The sequence below is a fragment of the Microcaecilia unicolor genome, chromosome 9, assembly GCF_901765095.1.
Source record: "Microcaecilia unicolor chromosome 9, aMicUni1.1, whole genome shotgun sequence".
In the NCBI taxonomy this organism is placed as follows: domain Eukaryota; kingdom Metazoa; phylum Chordata; class Amphibia; order Gymnophiona; family Siphonopidae; genus Microcaecilia; species Microcaecilia unicolor.
In genome coordinates, this window is record NC_044039.1 from 75,222,839 (window position 1) to 75,246,276 (window position 23,438).

Genomic DNA, 23,438 nt, shown 5'->3' on the forward strand with positions numbered 1-23,438 from the left:
ACAGAGAGTGGGGTTAAGTGGGTAGTATTCACAATGGAGAAGGGTAGTTAGTGGGGTTCCTCATGGGAGTAACTAGCGAGGTAATTAAATTTGCTGATGACACAAAGTTATTCAAAGTTGTTAAATCGCGACAGGATTGTGAAAAATTACAAGAGGACCTTACGAGACTGGGCGGCTAAATGGCAGATGACGTTTAATGTGAGCAAGTGCAAGGTGATGCATGTGGGGAAAAAAGAACCCGAATTATAGCTACGTCACGCAAGGTTCCACGTTAGGAGTTACGGACCAAGAAAGGGATCTGGGTGTCGTCGTCGATAATATGGTGAAACCTTCTGCTCAGTGTGCTGCTGCGACTAGGAAAGCGAATAGAATGTTGGGTATTATTAGGAAAGGTATGGAAAACAGGTGTGAGGATGTTATAATGCCATTGTATCGCTCCATGGTGCGACCGCACCTTGAGTATTGTGTTCAATTCTGGTCACCGCATCTCAAGAAAGATATAGTAGAATTGGACAAGGTGCAGCGAAGGGCGACTAAAACGATAGCGGGGATGGGACGACTTCCCTATGAAGAAAGATTAAGGAGGCTAGGGCTATTCAGCTTGGAGAAGAGACGGCTGAGGGGAGACATGATAGAGGTATATAAAATAATGAGTGGAGTGGAACAGGTGGATGTGAAGCGTCTGTTCACGCTTTCCAAAAATACTAGGATTAGGGGGCATGCGATGAAACTACAGTGTAGTAAATTTAAAAGAAATCGGAGAAAATGTTTCTTCACCCAATGTATAATTAAACTCTGGAATTCATTGCTGGAGAAAGTGGTGAAGGCGGTTAGCTTAGCAGAGTTTAAAAAGGGGTTGGACGGTTTCCTAAAGGACAAGTTCATAAACCGCTACTAAATGGACTTGGGAAAAATCCACAATTCCAGGAATAACATGTATAGAATGTTTGTACGTTTGGGAAGCTTGCCAGGTGCCCTTGGCCTGGATTGGCCGCTGTCATGGACAGGATGCTGGGCTCGATGGACCCTTGGTCTTTTCCCAGTATGCCATTACTTATGTACTTATCTTATTTTATTATTTTTTTTATATATTTTTACATTGTTACCTCTTCTACTAGGATGTTTTACATTTGCCTCACAGTATGTCTGTCTTAGGTCTGCAATAATTAACACAGATTCAATCCACTGCTCACTAGTATTGATAACCTCAAAAACACGCACAGTGAAGAGTGTCTATACAAAATAAAGGGAAAAGTCTCATCAAACTGTGTCACCTTCCTTCATTAAGGATACCACACACGTTTTGTGCATTTTGGAAGACGTCATTAAATAACAACATCGATGTCCTTATGGTGATTTTGGATATCAAATCCCTGTATACGTCTATCCCACAAAATGAAGCACTACAAGTGATAAATACGACTCTTGAATCACGTCCTAGACCTTTTGATGCCCTGACTGAGTTTTTGATGGAATTAGCAGAATTGGCCTTGCAAAAGAATTTTTTCTTGTTCCAACATGATTTTTTTCAACAGGTTTCTGGGGTAGCAATGGGGGCGTCTTTTGCCCCTTCCATGGCCAATTTATATATGGCCCGATTTGAGAGCACATGGTTGTTAAACTCCCAGTTTGAAGATTCTGTTTTGTTATGGAAACGCTATATTGATGACGGTTTCGTATTATGGAAAGGAGATGGCCCTTCAAAGGCAGCGGGCGTAGTAATCCAGTAAATAAAATGGGAAAAACCCGAAGGGAAAGAGCCATACCATCCAGTAAGATACTTGGGTGCTGCACTCACCTTACCAAAGGAGATACTGAGAATGCACCGAAAAGGGAGCTGTCAGGTAAGACAAATGACAAGCTGCACCACCCAGTCCAAAATGTCATAGCCGTCATCTACCTCCACGAGAAAAAAATGGACCAGCGCGTAGGGCTGAGAAGACAGGAAATGCCATGAGATGCCCTCAGATCCAAAGGTGGGCACCATCCAACATGAGGCGGGGCAAATCCAACCGGATGGCCCCAAAAAGAGATGTCTGCAAAATATCTAGGAGTCTGATCCCAGAAGGATCAGCACCGGGCCTGTAGCAAAGAAGAAACCTCACTAGCCACCACAGAGCCAACTCCACAGGCACAGGGTAACACGCAGAGGCAGGGGGAGAAGAAATCTGGCAGAGAATCCCCAGAGAAATGAATAACCGATGGCAGACTGAGCCACTCCTGCAAAATCAAAAGGCAGAGATCTCCCATGCCGAAGAAGCTATGCTAAAGGAACCGCTACCAAGGGTAAAAACCAACCGGCTGACAGGCCAAGATGAACTAGGACGCTCAGAAGGCAGGAGAACCCACTCAGCCCAGAATCAAGGATTCCCCTGAACAAAAGAAGGTGGGACCAGCACACCACTAGAGGCCAAACTCGAGTCAGTGACTGAAACAAACAAAATGCCTGTGGAAGAAGCCTTGCTGAGGTGGACTAAGCACCGCAGCGAACAGCCACGATCCTGTCCTGTCAGTCCGGCAAAAAAAGACATGCTGTTGCAGGAATTGATGCATGAATTACCCCTATTGTTAGCAGAATCTGTGGTACTTCAGGAGTCAAACAGCACACACCAGAATGAGGGAGAAATCTTCTTTATTTGCCAGCAAACAAAGTAGGACATCAGTTCTAGCTCTCTTCTTCCCTTTCTCAGCTCTCTGGATGTTATGGCTTCTGTCTCAGCTTCTTCTCTTCTTCTGCTGTCTGTCTTCCTTTAGCTCTCCTTCTTCTGTCTGTTCCTTCTGACGTAAGCTGCTTCTGCTCCCACTTATATACCGTTCTATCTCCCTCCTAGCCCCCCTTACTCTCCAGATGGTAAAGAATAAATTAATTACCCTGTCTGAACCAATCATCTCTATACATATATTTCCAAAATATCAGTTACATAGGTTTGAGATGTCCTAAACTGACCTATGACCCCTCACATTAGACAATATGGCACCAGTCTCTTACATTTTCATTATGATTAATTTCTCAGCTATAGCTTAAACTGGGTTCATTTAGGGGCTAAGGGACATTCTCATATTCCTAGTCAACTTCATACTAACTGCTAACTGAACTCTGGCATTCATTAAGGGGTCAAGGGCCAGTCTTACTTAATAGCATACAGCTATAGTTTGTTATTTCTTTCAGAAAGCCCAGTCCTACATTTACCTATAATTAATCAAGGAGAAGAGAGTTGACTTCTCTTTCACCTAGCCAGGACTGCAGCTAACTCAAACCATATGCTGACCTTTTCAACTACAGTCTTACTTAGAAAGTCAAAGAGTTGGACAGACATTAGATTTAAAAAGGTATTCTACATATTAACTACACAGAATAAACATATTCTAAAATAAGCAGAATCAGTATTCCTTATAAGACATATTCTAAATATCAAGAACTTCTAAAATCTAACTATTTTCTTCTAAACAGTATTTCAGCCTAATCTTAAAACAAACTGCCTGCTTGCCTCGTTCATAATAGTATACAGATGTATGTGGTAAGGTAATATCTTTGAACTAGCCTTAACCCTCCATCACTCACAAAGGGTGAAAGAAGTTTCTCTCTCTGACCTTTTAACCCAGCAAAGCTAGATTTCTAAATAATCTGAACCATCTGGCATTCCTTCACTTTACTTGCAAGGTGAAAAGTTGAAATAGTATTTGACCACCTTTAAACAGAATTAACACTTAATATAATTTCTTATATATGTATAATTATGCCCATGCTGTCTCAATGCCACAAGCAAAAAAAGGTCAACCCAGTATTGTGCTGGAAGAAAAGCGCCCTGCCAAAGAAGAGCGCCGCGAAGAAAAAGAAAATGCTGCTCCAAATGGCAGCCATGACAAAAAAGCACACTGGAAGCTTCAGACTGCGAGAAATAGCACCAACTCGCCAAAAAACCCGCCAAAATGACTCTGCCCTAACTGACAAAAAATACTGACGCCAGGGAGCAAACGAAAATCCAGCCTAGAATTGCTAGACGTGCCTCGTTTGTCTGTTGATTTGTGTTGGGGTTTTTTTTACCGGGAGGCTCCTGAGAGAAATAAGAGTAGCTTACCTCACAAGCTCTGAGAGTGAAGAAGCCTGTCACAGCGCAAGCACCAAGAAACAAACCTACTTGCCCAGAAGTAGAAGTAAAAAAATTGTAAGCTCTCTTGAGCAGGGACTGTCCTTCCCCAAGTTTAAACTTGTACAGCGCTGCGTAACCCTGGCAGCGCTATAGAAATGCTAAGTAGTAGTAGTAGTAGTAAGTAGAAGTAAACACAAATCTGCATCATGCCATAGCCAAGTCCGCCGAGCTTCCAAGGCCCAAGCGGGGGAGGGGAGGGACCACTAGGTATCCCCTAGCTGGGAGATGAGGAACCCAAACTTGAGTCTCCAGCACACCCCTTGCTCAACTGTCACTCAGTAGAGCTGGGACAGGAACTAGCCACTAGTCACCAACAGGAGCGGCACATCCATCCACCATCTGCTGGGAGACAGAGAAAATACTGAGCATTCCAGGCACCACGATACCCTTGAGGGGGTGAAGTACTTGAACTATTTTCTCTGTCTCCTTCCGCTGGTGGGGATGGACATAACCCATTAGTCTGGACTGGTCTGGTATTGATGTCAAAAAATAACTTACACTTCTAATAGAACAACAGTTCGCTCTACCTCTTTTTTTAAGATTGGGTTTTCCATCAATTAAAAATGTGTGATATGAAAGTATGCACGATAGTTCTTTTGCTTATCTGTCTTGTAAGATTTGGAATATTATTCATGTCTTTATTTGTAGAATTCCAAATTACTTAAAGTTCAGGAAGGCTTTGAAGCCCTATTTGTTTGATAAGTAATAAGAAAACTCTCTATACGTTGGGGTGGGGGGATGGGGGGTCATCAGAGCACAGGCTCCCCATCTTGAACCCCAGGAAGGGGGGCTAACCCGACCATCTGGGGACTGCAGGTCCAGTGTTGGATAAAATAAATCATGACTCTTGCAGCAGCAGAAGGGGAGTGGTCTCTGGTATGTTTCCGATAAGAGGTTATTCTTCAATTGGTTGTTTCTCCTTTATCTGTATGGTGAAGACGTGGGGGGAGGGAGGGAATGGGGGGGGGAGTTGGGAAGGTTACTACACAATGTAAAAATTTGATGACAGATAATGCTGTATCGTTTATTTGTATCAGATGTTCAGAACTTGAATTGTCTCACAAGTCATGTACATTATGGGTGTCATCAATAAAACTGTTGAAACATAAGAAAACTCTCTATTTTTTTTTTTGTGAACCGCTTTGATTCCTTGGTCTATTTAAGAAGTACATAAGTACATAAGTAATGCCATATTGGGAAAAGACCAAGGGTCCATCGAGCCCAGCATCCTGTCCACGACAGCGGCCAATCCAGGCCAAGGGCACCTGGCAAGCTTCCCAAACGTACAAACATTCTATACATGTTATTCCTGGAATTGTGGATTTTTCCAAGTCCGTTTAGTAACGGTTTATGGACTTGTCCTTTAGGAAGCCGTCCAACCCCTTTTTAAACTCTGCCAAGCTAATCGCCTTCACCACTTTCTCCGGCAACGAATTCCAGAGTTTAATTACACGTTGGGTGAAGAAAAATTTTCTCCGATTTGTTTTAAATTTACTACACTGTAGTTTCATCGCATGCCCCCTAATCCTAGTATTTTTGGAAAGCGTGAACAGATGCTTCACATCCACTCCACTCATTATTTTATATACCTCTATCATGTCTCCCCGCAGTCGTCTCTTCTCCAAGCTGAATAGCCCTAGCCTCCTTAGTCTTTCTTCATAGGGAAGTCGTCCCATCCCTGCTATCATTTTAGTTGCCTTTCGCTGCACCTTTTCCAATTCTACTATATCTTTCTTGAGATGCGGCGACCAGAATTGAACACAATACTCAAGGTGTGGTCGCACCATGGAGCGATACAACGGCATTATAACATCCTCACACCTGTTTTTCATACCTTTCCTAATAATACCCAACATTCTATTCGCTTTCCTAGCCGCAGCAGCACACTGAGCAGAAGGTTTCAGTGTATTATCGACGACGACACCCAGATCCCTTTCTTGGTCAGTAACTCCTAACGTGGAACCTTGCATGACAGCTATAATTCGGGTTCTTTTTTCCCACATGCATCACCTTGCACTTGCTCACATTAAACGTCATCTGTCATTTAGCCGCCCAGTCTCCCAGTCTCGTAAGGTCCTCTTGTAATTTTTCACAATCCTGTCGCGATTTAACGACTTTGAATAACTTTGTGTCATCAGCAAATTTAATTACCTCGCTAGTTACTCCCATCTCTAAATCATTTATAAATATATTAAAAAGCAGCGGTCCTAGCACAGACCCCTGAGGAACCCCACTAACTACCCTTCTCCATTGTGAATACTGCCCATTTAACCCCACTCTCTGTTTCCTATCCTTCAACCAGTTTTTAATCCACAATAGGACATTTCCTCCTATCCCATGACCCTCCAATTTCCTCTGTAGCCTTTCATGAGGTACCTTGTCAAACGCCTTTTGAAAATCCAGATACACAATATCAACCAGCTCCCCTTTGTCCACATGTTTGTTTACTCCTTCAAAGAATTGAAGTAAATTGGTCAGGCAAGATTTCCCCACACAAAAGCCATGCTGACTTGGTCTCAGTAATCCATGTCCTCGGATGTGCTCTGTAATTTTGTTTTTAATAATAGCCTCTACCATTTTCCCCGGCACCGACGTCAGACTCACCAGTCTATAATTTCCCGGATCTCCCCTGGAGCCTTTTTTAAAAATGGGCGTTACATTGGCTACCCTCCAATCTTCCGGTACCACGCTCGATTTTAAGGAAAAGTTGCATATCACTAGCAGTAGCTCCGCAAGCTCATTTTTCAGTTCTATCAGTACTCTAGGATGAATACCATCCGGTCCAGGAGATTTGCTACTCTTCAGTTTGCCGAACTGCCCCATTACGTCCTCCAGGTTTACCGTGAAGTCAGTAAGTTTCTCCGACTCGTCCGCTTGAAATACCATTTCCGACACCGGTATCCCACCCAAATCTTCCTTGGTGAAGACCGAAGCAAAGAATTCATTCAGTCTCTCCGCTATGTCTTTGTCTTCCTTGATCGCCCCTTTTACCCCTCGGTCATCCAGCGGCCCAACCGATTCTTTTGCCGGCTTCCTGCTTTTAATATACCGAAAAACATTTTTACTATGTTTTTTTGCCTCTAACGCTATCTTTTTTTTCGTAAGCAACAGAATGAAATGGAACGGAACATGTCAGCAAGCAAATTTGCAGGATCTCTGTTCCAGTGGCGTAGCCAGACCTGACATTTTGGGTGGGCCCAGGGCTAATATGGGTGGGCACTGTGTATATAGGTATGAGTAGTGTTTCTTGGGATACTACAAAATAATGCCTTAGAATGCACTTGATGATGTGCATTCTAAGTAATCTGCCGAACAGCTGCCCTGCATCAATATAAACCATATACATTCTTAATGGAAAAATAATATTTTTAAATATAGCTACATTTGTAATGGTATCAGTTTATTACTGAAATATGTAGCATATTTGCTGGATTATATATACACCAATATATTTGTGTATCTTTTAAAAATATATATTTGACACAGCAGCACAGAGAATAGTTTCATTTCAAGCCCCTCTCTCTCCATTCCTTTTTCTGGGAACTTCTGAGAGCAGGGATAGTTAATTACAAACACTTAACAAACACAAAAGAGCTTCCTCTGCCCTCCCACCTAACAAAAGATGGACTAAGGTGGGCACCTGAATAAAACAAAGAACTCAGAGGAAACATAAACAGGACATTTGCTTGTCAAAGGTATACCTGCCCCTCCCATCAGCTTCCAGACATGTGCAGAAAGGAAGGACTTGTAATGTGTATCTGCCCCAGAGACTGAACAGGACATCAAAAGACCATTTGCCAGACAGCAAGTCTCGTGATGTCATAAGACATGAGACCAGGACTCAGGGGTCGTGTGCAGACATGAGACCAAGATACCACAATGCTTTGCAAATGCCCAAGGGTCGTGTGGAAACCAGGACAAAGATCCACATGGCATATCCTCCTGCAGCTTGCAAGATATAAAAGGACAAGCTGTTTCCCAAGAGTCAGATTCTCATCAACTGCCAGCAACTCAGATTCTCTTCACTGCAAACAACTCAGATTCTCTTGGGACCTGCCTCCTCTTGGAACCTGCCTCCTCTTGGGACCTGCTGCTCTCTTTGGGGTCTGCTGATGTCTTGCTCCTGAAACATGTGCTCATCAATCAGCTGGACCACAGCATGCTTGTAACAAGGACTTGTAAGTTAACCTACCTGCTATTTTGTTCTATTGTAAGCACAGATTACCTGTAAAGATCTCTTAAAACCTACCTCTCGTGTGCAATTGTATATTAAATCACTATTTTTGAAGCTAAAAATACGGTCTCTTTGTGTTCTGAGTATATTGAAGCTATATATATACTTAATCTATTTAATTTATTGCAATTATCACCTTTGGTGATTGGTGGAGAAATTAATATCCTAAAACTTATAAATACAGCACCTGCTCTTAAATTATAAACAGTGGCGGGTTGCTCTAGAGCTATTTTCCCCAAAATAAATCATTTCTTGTAACACATTAAGTCTACTATAATGCAAACATCTCAACGCACATGACAGGATTCTGCAATATAATTACAGCAATGATATATATACTTCAAACTTTGCAAATTTTAACACCAATTCCAATAACAATACCTTTACAAAGGCAGCAGTGAATATACACAACAGCACTACGCATCCCATTGGACAAATCAGACTCATAGATCCCCACACAAACCACATGCCAGCATACTCAGTCAAATGCAGAACACAGACCAACCCTCATCAATTACAGAATAAAGGACCAAAAATTAGAAATTGTCCTGTAACCTGACATCAGCCCTTCTCTAACCCCCCCATCCATCCCTATAGCCCGTCATCAGCTTTTCCCTTCCCTACCCCCCCAACCATCCTTATAGCCCAGCATCAGCTTTTCTCTTCCCTACCCCCCCATCCATCCCCGTAGTCTGCCATCAGCCCTTCCTTTCCTTCCCAACACCCCCATCCATCCTCATAGCCCAGTATCAGCCCTTTCCTTCTCCACCATCCATCCCATAGCTAGGCATCAGCCCTACCCCAACCTTCCTTGTAGCCTAGCGTCAGCCCTGTCCTACCCCCACCCATCCCCCTATGGTCTGGCATCTCCTCTCCCTGTCCCCCCACCCTTAAGCACACCAGCATTAAATATGACCTTTTTTTTGTTTGTTTTTTAAAATGTTCTGGGCACTACAGACCCACCTCCACCCAGAAACCCACCTACATTAAATTGAAAACTTTGTTTTTATTATTATTTTAACCTTTGTACTGCAGAAATCATCCCTACCCAAAAACCCACCAAGGCACCATGACAAATATAGTACAACCTTTTTTAAATTTTAACCTGGGTATAATAAAATTTATTGGTGGTGGATTTCTAGGTGGAGGTCGGCTCTTCACTACTTAGGGAAAAAAAGTATACTGAATAATTAAATATACCTTTTTTTGCCCTAGGCAGTGAAAGAGTCCACCCCCACCCTGATGCCCACCGGCACCACCAGCCAGCATTACACTGACTTCACTACAAGTTTAAAAAAAAAATTTTTTAAACTCTTTTCTTCTTTTACCTGTGCAGCTGGGCTTCAGTGGTGGCAGGTGGTGCAGAGAGTGAGCACTCACTGTGCTGTGTGCTCCGCTCCATGTCGTGTGGGGCCGCAGGGGAGAGCTGACTAGGCCGGGGAGGGAGGGGGGGGGGGAGAGCTGACTAGGCCGGGGGGGGGGGGGGGGGGGAAGGCTGCACTGCAGGGCACAAAATGCAACAGCGACATTGACGGCAGCCGGCACAGCACATTCAGCTCAACTGCGGCGCTGTGATGCGGGGGTGCAGGGAAGAAAAAGCAAAGCAGCACAGAACCAGGCGGGAAGCGAGCAAGGCATGGAACAATGGAGTGGTGGCGCCGACGTGCAGCTGCAGCGCAAGTGCGCAACCGCTACAATGATGACCTGCCTACAACTTCTGGATCAGGAGTCAGGACTCGGGTGGAGGAGGACTGGATAGCTGCCGGCTGTCTGGGTGGGCCTGAGGCGACATTGGGTGGCCCACCCAATGTCGCCTCAGGCTGCCGACAATGTCGCTGTTGCATTTTGTGCCCTGCAGTGCAGCCTTCCCCCCCCCCCCTGCTCTGTTCACTTCAGGAATGAAAATGCTTATGAAATTTTATTTATTTATTTAACACATTTATACCCCACATTTTCCCACTAGTTGTAGGCTCAATGTGGCTTACACAATACCATAGTGCAGGCTACAGCTAGTAAAATACAATTAATGTAATAATAAGATAGTAATCGTATATGCAACGTATAAAACAACAAAGATAATAAAAGATAAATCCCTCAAGTTCCTAGACTCCAAGTAACACATTGTCACAGGACACATGAGCTTTCAAAAGACAAGTTTCTTTTTCCAGTTTAAAGATGACCAGGATTTTATTTATGTTTACAAGCATATGTTGGACTAATTGCACACTGACTTGATGTTATCTGTTACATAGAGTAATGGGACATTTTAAGAACACATTTCTGAATAAGAATAAAAACCCCAAAATAAGTTGATGTGTTTGGAAAATTGGCTTAACAAATTGTTTACATTTTTAATGTGATGCCTATTCCTTGAATGGGTGACCCTACATCAAACCTCCTGGTTGGATTCTCCATGATTTGCAGGAAAAATTATATTAAGCCTTCCTTGGTGTTTGGGCTAAATGTGAAAATTTAGTCAAGCCTAAATTACCTAGCTCCATTCTGACCTCAACATTTCAGCACATCTCTGTGCTTTATACTGTGGCCTGTCTATGGTCAAGGATATGCAGATTACGTTGCTGGGAATAGGATGATATTGCAATTCACGCAAATTTCCACCGAGTGGCTGCAGGTTATTTTCATTTAATACTAAGTATGCTAACAAAAAATTGCATTAAATGTGTTTTTTTTTTGGTTCTCATCTTTTCATTGGTGGCTCAAGATGGGCTACATTTAGGTACAGTAGGTATGTTCCCTGCTCCAGAGGGCTTACACTCTAAGTAACTCATATACTAACCTGATTCTGCTAGGAAGCATCAGATATCTCTGGAAGCTGAGTCAGTAGGAGGTAAGAGACGTTTTGGGGGGAAGGGGGGGGGGGGAAGGTAGGATTTCTTTCAGCAAAGGTTGGCCCAAGATTATTTGCAATCCTAGGTGAACTTTCAGCCACAGGCCTCTTCATGATCAGCATCTCACCTTCCCTTGTCTAATATCGGCTCCCTACCTCATAAGTACATAAGTATTGCCATACTGGGAAAGACCAAAGGTCCATCGAGCCCAGCATCCTGTTTCCAACAGTGGCCAATCCAGGTCACAGATACCCGGCAAGATCCCAAATATGTACAAAACATTTTATACTGCTTACCCCAGAAATAGTGGATTTTCCCCATTTAATAACGGTGTATGGACTTTTCCTTTAGGAAGCCGTCCAAACCTTTTTTAAACTCCAATAAGCTAACCGTCTTTACCACATTCTCTGGCAACGAATTCCAGAGTTTAATTACACGTTGAGTGAAGAAAATGTTTCTCTGATTCGTTTTAAATTTACTACATTGTAGCTTCATCGCATGCCCCCTAGTCCTAGTATTTTTGGAAAGCGTGAACAGACGCTTTACATCTACCTGTTCAACTCTACTCATTATTTTATAGACCTCTATCATATCTCCCCTCAGCCGCCTTTTCTCCAAGCTGAAGAGCCCTAGCCGCTTTAGCCTTTCCTCATAGGGAAGTCGTCCCATCCCCTTTATCATTTTCGTCGCCCTTCTCTGCACCTTTTCTAATTCCACTATATCTTTTTTGAGATGCGGCGACCAGAATTGAACACAATATTCGAGGTGCGGTCGCACCATGGAGCGATACAAAGGCATAATAACATCCTCATTTTTGTTTTCCATTCCTTTCCTAATACCTCCCCCTCCCATGGTGTTCAGCATTTCTATCCTTTCCAACTCACCCCTTCATAAAGTGATCAGCAACAACTCCTTTTTCCTACCTCTTGAGTGGCACTGGTGCTAATATGGCAGTCATAGTGTCTATAGAAAATTCATCATGGCCAGCACAGGGCCTCGAGTGTTTGCTGAGGCTCAAGCCCTACTGAGTCCTGCTCCCTCTGAACTTCCCGTTTCAGAGAGGGTAGGTCTCAACAAGCCTTAAGCATGCATGAATGCTCAAGGTCCTGCACCAGCCACACAATGAATCTACTATAGATGCCATGACTGCTGCCTTGGTGCCACCCCCAAACTGTACCACCCTAGGCAGACTAGGCAGACACCTAGTCTGCCTAAAAGATGGACTAGCCCTGCCTCTAGCCTAAGTGATCCTATGATGTTGCAGCAGTTAATATTGGAGAAGGCAGTGGTGTGCTGGAGTCAGATCGCAAGAGTCAGTTGTTAAATTTTTAGCTTTTTGCTAGCCGGTTGTTCTGGCAGGCCGAGCTGGCTCTCCTCGCCCCTGAGCTACAGGGTCCCAGGCTTCAGCAAATACCTGAAGAAGGCAGCCTGAAGAAGGCAGACACCCTGATGGTCCAGTGGATTCTTCGGGGCAGGAAAGATCCCCAGTCTTTCCTGCCAGCTGCCGGCGCTGACCCTCCTGCTGCCAGATCGCTCTTTAAAAATGGCCACCGAGACTTCCGCTGAAGTCTTGGAGGCCGCCGTTGTAAGTCTCAGCAGCCATTTTAAAAAACGATGCCGCAGAAGGAGAGTCAGTGCCGGCAGCGGGCAGGAAAGACTGGGATCTTTCCTGCCCCGAAGAATCCACTAGACCACCAGGGTGGCTGCCTTGAGGTTTGTGTTGGGGCCCTGCGGATCGGGGAGTAAGTCTGGAATAGGTCGGGTGGGGACCCGGACCATGGGGGAGATACTGTAAAAAAAAAAAAGTATTTTCAAACATGCTGGCTTGTGCAGCATACAGATGTACACACAGGAAGTATAATAAGGGAATAACTTTTCATAGGTAGAGTAGTAATTTGTTATAAATCGTAATCGGTGTGTCATTTGGAGGGGTTGGTTATAGGGAAACCCTAACCCTGTTATATTGGTGCAGAGATTTTTTTTTTCTCCTGGTAAAAGGCTTCTATGAGAATCAGGTGCTCAATGTTCAGAGTTTCTATCTATTTATTTACTCATTAGAATTAGATTGGAACCTGGAAACATTCACATTTTTTTTCCTGGAGAGAGTAATGCATTGCCCCGCCCCCGCCCCCCCCCCCCACCCTCCCCAGGCTCTCTCCCAGGGTATAGCCAGCTCTGCAACTGGGGGTGGGGGCGCAGAGGTGGACCAGGGAGAGAGCCCGTTGTTAAAAATTTACCAGCACACCACTGGGAGAAGGAGACTATGTAGGGCATAGCTGTGCTCTGTATTAAATTGGTTTTCTGCCTACTAAATTTTTTGAGATGCACTAACAAATGCACATCCCTAGCAATTGCCATAATCCTGATCACAACCTATATGCGGTTCACAAGAGAATTTAAAAGCACAAAGACATTCATTTGGTCTGTGTTGTGCCGGAATAGGTAGTACTTTAAGAAAAAAAATTGTTAACAGTCTTACCCAAAATACAGGCAGAGTGAGTAAAGGATCCCTCAGCAGAGTACAGCCCGTAGGTACCGAGGTAGGGAGAAACCACTTTCTGTATAAGCAGCTCCAGTTTCAAATACTCATCGGACACACCTTTCGATTCATGCACCCCCTGAAACATCAGACAGTCCGCATTTTCAATGAAGGCAGAAGAGTTTTGCATCATAGAGAAATTAGGTCATACTGTGCATTCACTACAAGTATAGCTTTACTACTACTACTACTTACCATTTCTATAGTGCTACTAGACCTATGCAGAGCTGTACAGTGAAATGTAAGAGACAGTTTACAATCTAATCAAGACAAACAAGCAGGACAAATAAGGGATAAGGGAATTACTTAAGGTGGGAATGATAAAACAGACATGGGCCCTAAACAAGTGAATAGGAGTTAGGAGTTAAAAACAGCCTTTACATTGAGCACTGCATTATGGAATAAGATTAATTAGCAGCCCTGGCTATAGCATTTCAGTGAATCACTTCTTTCCTCTAAATCAGGGATTCTCAACCCAGTTCTTCAGAAATACCCAGCCAGTCTGGTTTTCAAGATATCCACAAATATGCAGAAGACAGATTTGCATACGATGGAGGCAGTGTTTCTGGTCCCACAAAGCATGCACATGCATTTACTATTCAGATAGTTAAACCAGCAGCAATCCAACATCCATAAAGAAGACTCTTTGCTCCTGAATTTCAATTGCTTATTGCAATATAAGTATGAAAACATTACTTATAGCATGCAGAAGCTTAAACTGGAAGTCTTTGTGCCCCAGGGTAACAGTCTTTGTACTGAAGATTCACAGCTGCTGACAAGTTGACAATCTTGTAGATACGTGGATATGGAATGTCTAAAGAATGAGTTGATTTATTGATAAGGATGGAATTTGAAAAGAGAATGCTTAAAAAGCAAAGGAAAAGTTTGTAAATTGTGTTTGTTTCAAAGACAGCTGCTTATGTGGTGAAACGAGAGTCTGCTTCCGGGAAGAGAGAGGCAGAGCATCACTGCATGCTCTGCGACAACAAGATGGAGAATCTACCTTGCAGGGAGGATGGGGCAAGAAGATGACATATAAGGCTAGGGGGCAAGGAAAGGACCAATAGAGTCAGGGCCTGAGTAACTGTGTATGTCACATACAGAAGCTGACCTATCAAGAGTACAGACTGTAAAGCACCTCAGGCTGTGATGGTGGCCTCTGCTCTTTTCTGAGGGGAAGAAGGAGGTCACATGGAAGAAAATGACCAATATGAGTAAAGATCACACAATAAGCAGGAAGTGCGCTTACATTCTGAAACAACAATATGAACAATGCACTGCACACACACTGTGGGGGCATGTAGCGGTAAAAGCCTTTCCAGCTTATTTTTGAAAGAGAAAGACGCCCATATTTCGACCCAAATCGTGAGATGGGCATCCGTTTCCCGTGGGTGCCCAAATCGGTATAATTGAAACCTGATTTTTGGCGTCCTCAACTGCAGTCTGTCACAGAGACGAACAACGATCATGTGGGCGTGTCGGAGGCGTGGCGAAGGCGGGACTGGGGCGGGGTTATCGGCCGAGGAGAGATGGGCGGTTTTAGCTGATAATTGAAACAAGAAGGGCGTTTTTGACGAGAATTTGATCCGCTTTATTTGGACCCTTTTTGTCCAAGTCCCAAAAAAGTGTCCCAACTGACCAGATGACCTCCCCCAGTGGTCACTAACCCCCTCCCACCAAAAAACCCCCACTTTACAACCTTTTTTTCCAGCCTGTATGCCAGCCTCAAATGCCGTACCCACCTCCATGACAGCAGAATGTGTTCTATCCTCTGACAACCTTTCCCTGGTTCTGATGTGGGTCTCGGGTGAGTGTGACACCTTTTCTGTTAAGGGCACTGCAGAGTCACATCAGCAATGCATTGTGGTGGGTGTAGGTTTTGGGCTCCGTGATTCCACTAGCTTGTGTTAAATGCTCAAGATGTTTGTAGTTGGTAGGCTCTACTCCCATGGTGCTTTTCCCTCTGCTTACTGGGTCAGTGTGCTCTGTTTTGTTTCCGGTAGTCCATGAGGTAGTGGCCATTTGTGTAAGACACTTTTAGATCACTTTCATGTGTTAGCCACGTTACAACACTTAGTTCTTACCTTGAATGTTGCTGAAAGAGGGCATTGTACACCATTCTGCCAGCTTGGACCTACTGCTAATCTCAGTACCAGCGAGACTCGTTGCCAGTGGGGCACAACCTCTGATCTGCAGTTAACTGTGAGTAAAGGTGCTTATTCAAATAAAGGACGTTTTCACGGAGATTAGTCTTCAGGTGTCAACTGCTGTGCCAAGGTATACAGCAGCAACAAGTCCTGTCCCTGGAGCACTTTTAGTGCACTTCAGGCTGGCAGACCCAGGCCCATCCCCCCCCCCCCCCACCCGTAACACTTGTGGTGGTTAATGGGAGGCCTCTAAAACCCACTGTACTCACATGTAGTTGCCCCCTTCACCCCTAAGAGCTATGGTAGTGTTGTACATTTGTCCCTCCCACGACAAAATGGCTTGGCTTGGGACGTTTCTGAGCTGGGCGTTTTTAGTTTCCATTATCACAAAAAAAAAAAACCCGCCCATCTCAGAAGGGACCAAATCCATGGCATTTGGTCCGTCCAAACCGTATTTTAGAAAAGAAAGATGGACGCCCATCTTTTTCGATAATACCGTCTGTCCCGCCTCTTCACATACCCGTTTTCAGACATAGACGCCCATGGAAATGGGCGTTCGCGTTCGATTATGCCCCTCCCAGTCACAATATAACCAGTGTCTTACAGAGCTTGATTAGACCAGACCTGTTGTACCTCTTATACAGCTCACAGCATGTACTGCTCTGTGCTAACCTAGAGAACCTTTTTTGCCCAGACATGTATTTCTGAAGAAAAGAACCTGTGACCTTGTTGGAACTGACTAGATGGCAACCTGGCTGATGCAAGCAAGAAGGAATGTGGGCAAATATCGATAAGGACCCTCGGTCATATCAACCCAGCCTGCCTGGAGCCCAGAACTCAGGGAAAAATCTCCGCAGTAATGTCATAAGACATTCCTGTGGTTTCTTTACTCACAACAAAAGGGCACAGGCTAATCAATCATCTTCTGTGTTATCAAATCAAAGGCACTGCTGATATCAAAATGATATAAAAGGGCACTTGCTGTGGAAAGAGATAACTAACCTACCATTCTACCAAACTACCTACTCTACCTGACCTACTACTTCTTCATCTGATCATCACCAGAACACTTTAGATTGTCAGATCTCCAGCAACAGATGAAGGTCAAGAGTGAGCTGTTATTCCCATCGTCCTCGAGAAGAAAGAGGCTTATATTACCTACTCAGGTTGTATGTCAATATCTAATCACAATCCTATGGGGGACACAGGTCACTCTTGCCATAAGGAGCGTGTGTGTTTTATTCCAATTGATACCTGATTAGTGTTCACTTTAGCATTTAAAGAACTTTAATCTTTTGTTCTGTTGCATTCCTATCCATATTCTATCCTTGTAAATAAAGCCTGTGTCCTCGTAGTTTATATCCAGAGAGGTACAGGACTTAGGTCAGCTAAATAGGAGATGTGGTTTATTCTAGAGTACTATTCAATCCACATATTGGGAACAAAAAATCAGAATCATAGTTACCTGATGCTAGAGTTCACCTTAGAAGTAAGTGCCCAAGAAAAAGATCTAGGTATCATTGAATACAAAATGCTGAAATCTCTTGCCCAGTGTATGGCGGCGGTCAAAAAAGCAAACAGGATGCTAGAAATTATTAGGAAAGGGCTGGTAAATATTATAGTGTCTCTATCGCTCAGAGCTGTAGCCAGACCTCGCGGTGGGAGGGGGCCATTTTAGTCTGCCGCCTCTTCGCCACTTCCCCCCCGCCCTGCCACACCCCACAGCAGCAAAAGAAGCGTGCAGGACGTGAAGAGGAAGAAAGAGTAGGGCAAGCAACGCGGTGGCGCTGGAGACCAGCACTGAACAAGGCTTTTACTTGCTGAACAAGGCTTTTGCTGGCAGGGGTCCCCGGTTGGGGACCCCTGCCAGCAAAACTAGGTGCCTGGATGAGACTCATGGCCCCACATAACTACGCCACTGGTATCGCTCCATGGTGTGACTTCACCTTGAGTATTACGTTCAATTCTGGTCAGTTCAATTTTGGTCACTGCACCTCAAAAAAATAAAGCAGAATTAGAAAAGGTTCAAAGATGAGCAACCAAAATGATAAAGGGGATGGAACTCCTCTCATATGAGGAAAGGCTGAAGAGGTTAGGGCTCTTCAGCTTGGAAAAGAGATGGCTGAGGGGTAATATGATTCAGGTCTACAAAATCCTGGAGTGGTGTAGAATGGGTAAAAATTTTTCACTCTTTCAAAAAGTACAAAGACCAGGGGATACTCAATGAAATTACAATGGAAATACTTTTAAAACAAATAGGAGGAAATATTTTTTCACTCGGAGAATAGTTAAGCTCTGGAACTCATTGCTGGAGGATATGGTAACAACGGTTAGCGTATCTGGGTTTACAAAAGATTTGGACAAGTTCCTGGAGGAAAAGTCCATAGTCTTTTTTTTTTTTTTGAGATAGACATGGGGGCAGCCATAGCTTGCCCTGGGATTGGTAGCATGGAATGTTTCTACTATTTGGGTTTCTGCCAGGTACTTGTGACCTGGATTGGCCACTGCTGGAAACAGGATACTGGGCTAGATGGACCATTGGTCTGACCCAGTATGACTATTCTTATGTTTTTAACTTTGTACTACACTTCTCAACAGGAAGTGTGATTACTGGTATTTCCCTCAGTGGCAGAACAGCCTATAGTAACATCCACGGTCCATCCAGTCTGCCCAACAAGATAAACTCAAAAGTGCTATTTTTTGTGTATACCTTACCTTGATTTGTATCTGCCATTGTCAGGGCACAGACCGTATAAGTCTGTCCAGTACTAGCCCCGCCTCCCAACCACCAGCCCCGCCTCCCACCAACGGCTCTGCCACCCAATCTCGGCTAAGCTTCTGAGGATCCCTTCTTTCTGAACAGGATTCCTTTATGTTTATCCCACGCATGTTTGAATTCCATTACCGTTTTCATCTCCACCACCTCCCGCGGGAGGGCATTCCAATTATCCACCACTCTCTACGTGAAAAAATACTTCCTGACATTTTTCCTGAGTCTGCCCCCCTTCAATCTCATTTCATGTCCTCTCGTTCTACTGCCTTCCCAACTCCAGAAAAGGTTCGTTTGCAGATTTATACCTTTCAAATATTTGAACGTCTGTATCCAGGGTATACATGTTCAGGTCCGCAAGTCTCTCCTCATATGTCTTGTAACACAAATCCCATACCATTCTCGTAGCTTTTTTTTGCACCGCTTCTATTCTTTTTACATCCTTAGCAAGATACGGCCTCCTAAACTGAACACAATAATCCAGGTGGGGCCTCACCAACGACTTATACAGGGACATTAAAACTTCTTTTCTTCTGCTGGCCACACCTCTCTCAATACAGCCTAGCAACCTTCTAGCTACGGCCACCGCCTTGTCACACTGTTTTGTCGCCTTCAGATCCTCAGATACTATCACCCCAAGATCCCTCTCCCCGTCCGTACATATCAGACTCTCACCGCCTAACACATACGTCTCCTGTGGATTTCTACTCCCTAAGTGCATCACTTTGCATTTCTTCGCATTGAATTTTAATTGCCAAACCTTAGACCATTCTTCTAGCTTCCGCAGATCCTTTGTCATGTTTTCCACTCCCTCCCTGATGTCCACTCTGTTACAAATTTTAGTATCATCCGCAAAAAGGCAAACTTTACCTTCTAACCCTTCAGCAATGTCACTCACAAATATATTGAACAGAATCGGCCCCAGCACCGATCCCTGAGGCACTTCACTACTCACCTTTCCCTCATCCGAGCGAATTCCATTTACCACCCACCCTCTGGCGTCTGTCCGTCAACCATTTCCTAATCCAGTTCACCACTTTGGGTCCTATCTTCAGCCCGTTTAGTTTATTCAAGTCTCCTGTGGGCAACCGTGTCAAAAGCTTTGCTGAAATCTAAGTAGATTACGTCCATAGCATGTCCTTGATTCAATTGCAAATTTCTCTCATGCATACTAATTTTGAGTATCTTGAAAACTTGACTGGCTGGATGTTTCCTAGGGACTAGGTTGAGAACCACTGCTCTAAATTATTATTATTGTTATTTTTATTATTATTATTATTACTACCGTCTTACAACTCACAAAATACCACAAAGTTCACTGCGGGTAACAGACAAAAACTGAACAAACATCAGGCATTACAATGTTTAAACCTGATTATACAATAATTTCCAAAAAAACTCAGTTACCACGAATTAATAAAATTTCTTAAGGGCTTTCCTAAACTGTAGATAATCACAAATTCTTAAAAGGAAGAGAATTCCAAAACTGTGCAGCCTGATAAGAAAAAGTAGATTACCTTTGCATGGCGAAATGAGGGAAAGATTAATAAAAAATGATTTGTAGTACATCTAGAAATAAATATTTTAAAAAGCAAGATGAATGCCTAAATAAGTAGGGGTAGAGTCACACAATGCTTGATAGGTCAAAGCTGATACCTTAAATTGAAATCTTGCTTCTAATGATAGCCAATGCAAACAGAATAATAGAGGAGTAATATGATCATATTTGTTTGCTGCAAAAATAACTCTTGCTGCTGGTTCTATACTCATTTTTTTTTGTTACATTTGTACGCCGCGCTTTCCCACTCATGGCAGGCTCAATGCAGCTTACATATTGTATACAGGTACTTATTTGTACCTGGGACAATGGAGGGTTAAGTGACTTGCCCAGAGTCACAAGGCACTGCCTGTGCCTGAAGTGGGAATTGAACTCAGTTCCTCAGGACCAAAGTCCACCACCCTAACCACTAGGCCATTCCTCCACTCATTGTAATTTAGACTTCAGCAACTTTGTAGGAGTTAACATAAGACCTGAAGTGGTCTGTATTCGCCTCCACCTGCCTGGTCTAGAAAGGAGACCCGGGCAAATTGAATACCAACCCCCTGAAGACTGCGTCCATCCACTACAGACAAATTGACTTGGCTGTGCTACTATTCTGCACCAGGTTTTCCTGTTTTTAACTTTGCTTTTGTGACCCCTGAAGCAGGTGGCTTCACTATTGAAACATGCACCCTCTTGGGTCCAATCACTGGTGCTTTGAATAAAGGACTCTTCACTTCATCCTGTTGGCTGGTGTGGTTTGTGGCATCCTCTACTTTTGCTTTGGACTTTGGACTACACATAGAGGTTCCTACCTGTTTGTGAGTTTGGCTTTCATGTGCTAATGTTGCCATTTTTAAAAATTACTGTATGACCACTTACCACCACCCATTTTGTAGGCAGCTAATGTACATGAGCTAACTGGTTACCTCAGGAATGCCCACTCTCCACCCATCCTATAAACTCTCTGCATATAAATGTGATACTTAACACTTAACAAGCACCACATATTACTATATTATGAGACAACTTTGTATACTCAAAAACTTTTGCAAGTAGTAAAAAATATTTAAAATAATGATGATAATATAATGTAATATACAGTACCAACATAATTTTTCTCAGATTAAATGGTTAGTCTTTGAGCAAATCTTGGAATCTCAGAGGGGAGGAGACAGGAATCAACATCTTAATGAGAATGAACAATATTGGATTTTTCTGTCCATCGCTTTGAACCTAGCGAGCGTCCCCTCAAGAGATAATAGCCAGCAGAAAACTTACCCAGAAGAGTTAGACCCTTTGGAGTAGGATTAAAAAGCTCTTCCTTTTCAGTCCGGAGCTCTAATTTACTATCATTATGGGAAGAGAAACAGTGCCCCCATACTTGACTTTCGCTGGGCTGCAGGTGTGAGATGACATACAAAGTGCATTTTGGGACCTGTAGTCCACAACCAGCTGCAATCTGCCTTTTCTTTGCTTCTATCGCTCTCTTTCATGTTCTTCGTGGAAGATCTTCTACACACACACACCTTTGCCAACGCACCTCCATTCCTGTACAGGCGTAAAGCCTGTAGTGATCTGATCACAAACACGCTGTTCTATCAATGCACCGCACTAAGTCCTGCGTATAGCCCTTTCCCACTCTTATAGTTTTTGGGGTGAGTTGTAAGGCCCCCCCTTCCGTCCGAAGTGCAAGCCCTCCCCCCCGTGTTCAGAGTTCCAGACCCCCGTGCAGTTTTCACAGGGGCGGGCAGTGCCTCGGGGGTGGGTGGAGGAAGTTGTGGAAAGACCTCCCTCCTTACTGTTACTCCGTACTTGAGCGCGATGCACTACACAGCGGTAAATCTAGAGGGAGGCTGTTGTCTGAGTCTGTGGTGTTTCGGGAGGGCGGTTGGTGAGCACGGCAGGTTCAAGAGGGCGGCTGGTGAACGCAGCAGGTTTGGGAGGGTGGCTGGTGAGCGCGTCAGGCAGTCTCGAGCCTTTTCGGTTTTTTGGCTGTCAATTATGCGTGTGCCAGTTGGGGGGGGGGGGGGGGGTTGGATCAGCTGTGAGTTTTTTTTCCCCACCGGAATCTCGTCATAATGGGTCCAGTGACGTGAGCCTGATCTACGGAGCCTAGCAGACCAACTCCTACCTCTGCCACGGACACAAGCAAAAAGACACATAGAATGTTGAAGGTGAGAATTATTATATAGGAAATGGGGAACTCTATCATGTGTCTTAGATGTTGACAAGTTGAGCCTTTGCGGGCCCATTATTTGTCTTTTTAAGCAGCTGGTGAACATTCAGGCTGCTTATTGTAAACTGCTCATTACACTTTTGAGTTCCTTTTTATACAAAAATATTACATTACATTAATTATCATTATTAGTTTAAAATATTTCTTACTATTTGCAAAAGTTTTTTTTTTAGTATACAAAGTAGTCTGATAATATAGTAACAGGTTGTGGTGCTTGTTAAGTGTTTAATATCACATTTATATGCAGAGAGTTTATAGAGTGGATCATTAGCTTCTCTTTGCACAGAACAATTGTTTGTTGGGCACTCTCCACCTATGACATATTTTTCAGTGCATGGTTAGCGTGCAGGATGGCTGAGCATGTCCCACAGTGCTCCATTTTTAGCTGCGTTAGGCGCACGTTAGCACATAATGGAACTTAGTAAAAGAGTCCCATGTTTCATTTCCCTGTCATTGAGGGCTTCTTTTACAAAGGTGCGCTAGCATTTTTAGAGCACGCAAAAAATAAGCGTGTTCTAAATGTTAGAGGCATCCATATAGTCCTACAGGGGTATCACATCATACTCCAAGAGGTTTAAAATACTGCTGGTTAGAGCTAGGGGCTGCAATCCAGGGTTTAAATCCTTCTTTTACCACATGGGTGCTAGTAAAGGGTAATGGGGGTCACAAAATTTTGCCCTGCTTTCCTGCTGCAACCTTAATACCTGGGCTGGAAGTGGTCCCCTCCAGCTGATGTTTGTTTTCCTGAGTCTCTAAGCAGTTTATAAGTATCCTAAGAGATAGGGAGATCAGAACATTCCTCTGAGAATTACAATGGTTATTTTGGTGACAAGCAGAAACCTAATTAAAGTACATATTTGCTGGGGGTTGCGTAACTCTGAGTCTATGCGAAGGATGCCCACCCCCTGAGCATGCTCAGTTTTCACGAATGCATGGGGGGTGGGGGAAGCTTCCCTTGTGCATGCTCAC

At 43.8% G+C, this 23,438-nt stretch overlaps 1 protein-coding gene across 6 annotated transcripts in view; it reads right to left on the reverse strand.

Annotated features, from left to right (window-relative positions):
- PRR5 (proline rich 5) overlaps positions 1-23,438 on the reverse strand; it is a 652,413-nt gene that overhangs the window by 7,342 nt on the left and 621,633 nt on the right. For all 6 annotated transcript variants that reach the window (XM_030214308.1, XM_030214307.1, XM_030214309.1 and 3 more), the window contains one exon: positions 13,714-13,852. In XM_030214308.1, coding sequence (XP_030070168.1) covers positions 13,714-13,852 — 139 coding nt within the window. The remainder of the gene's footprint in view (positions 1-13,713; positions 13,853-23,438) is intronic.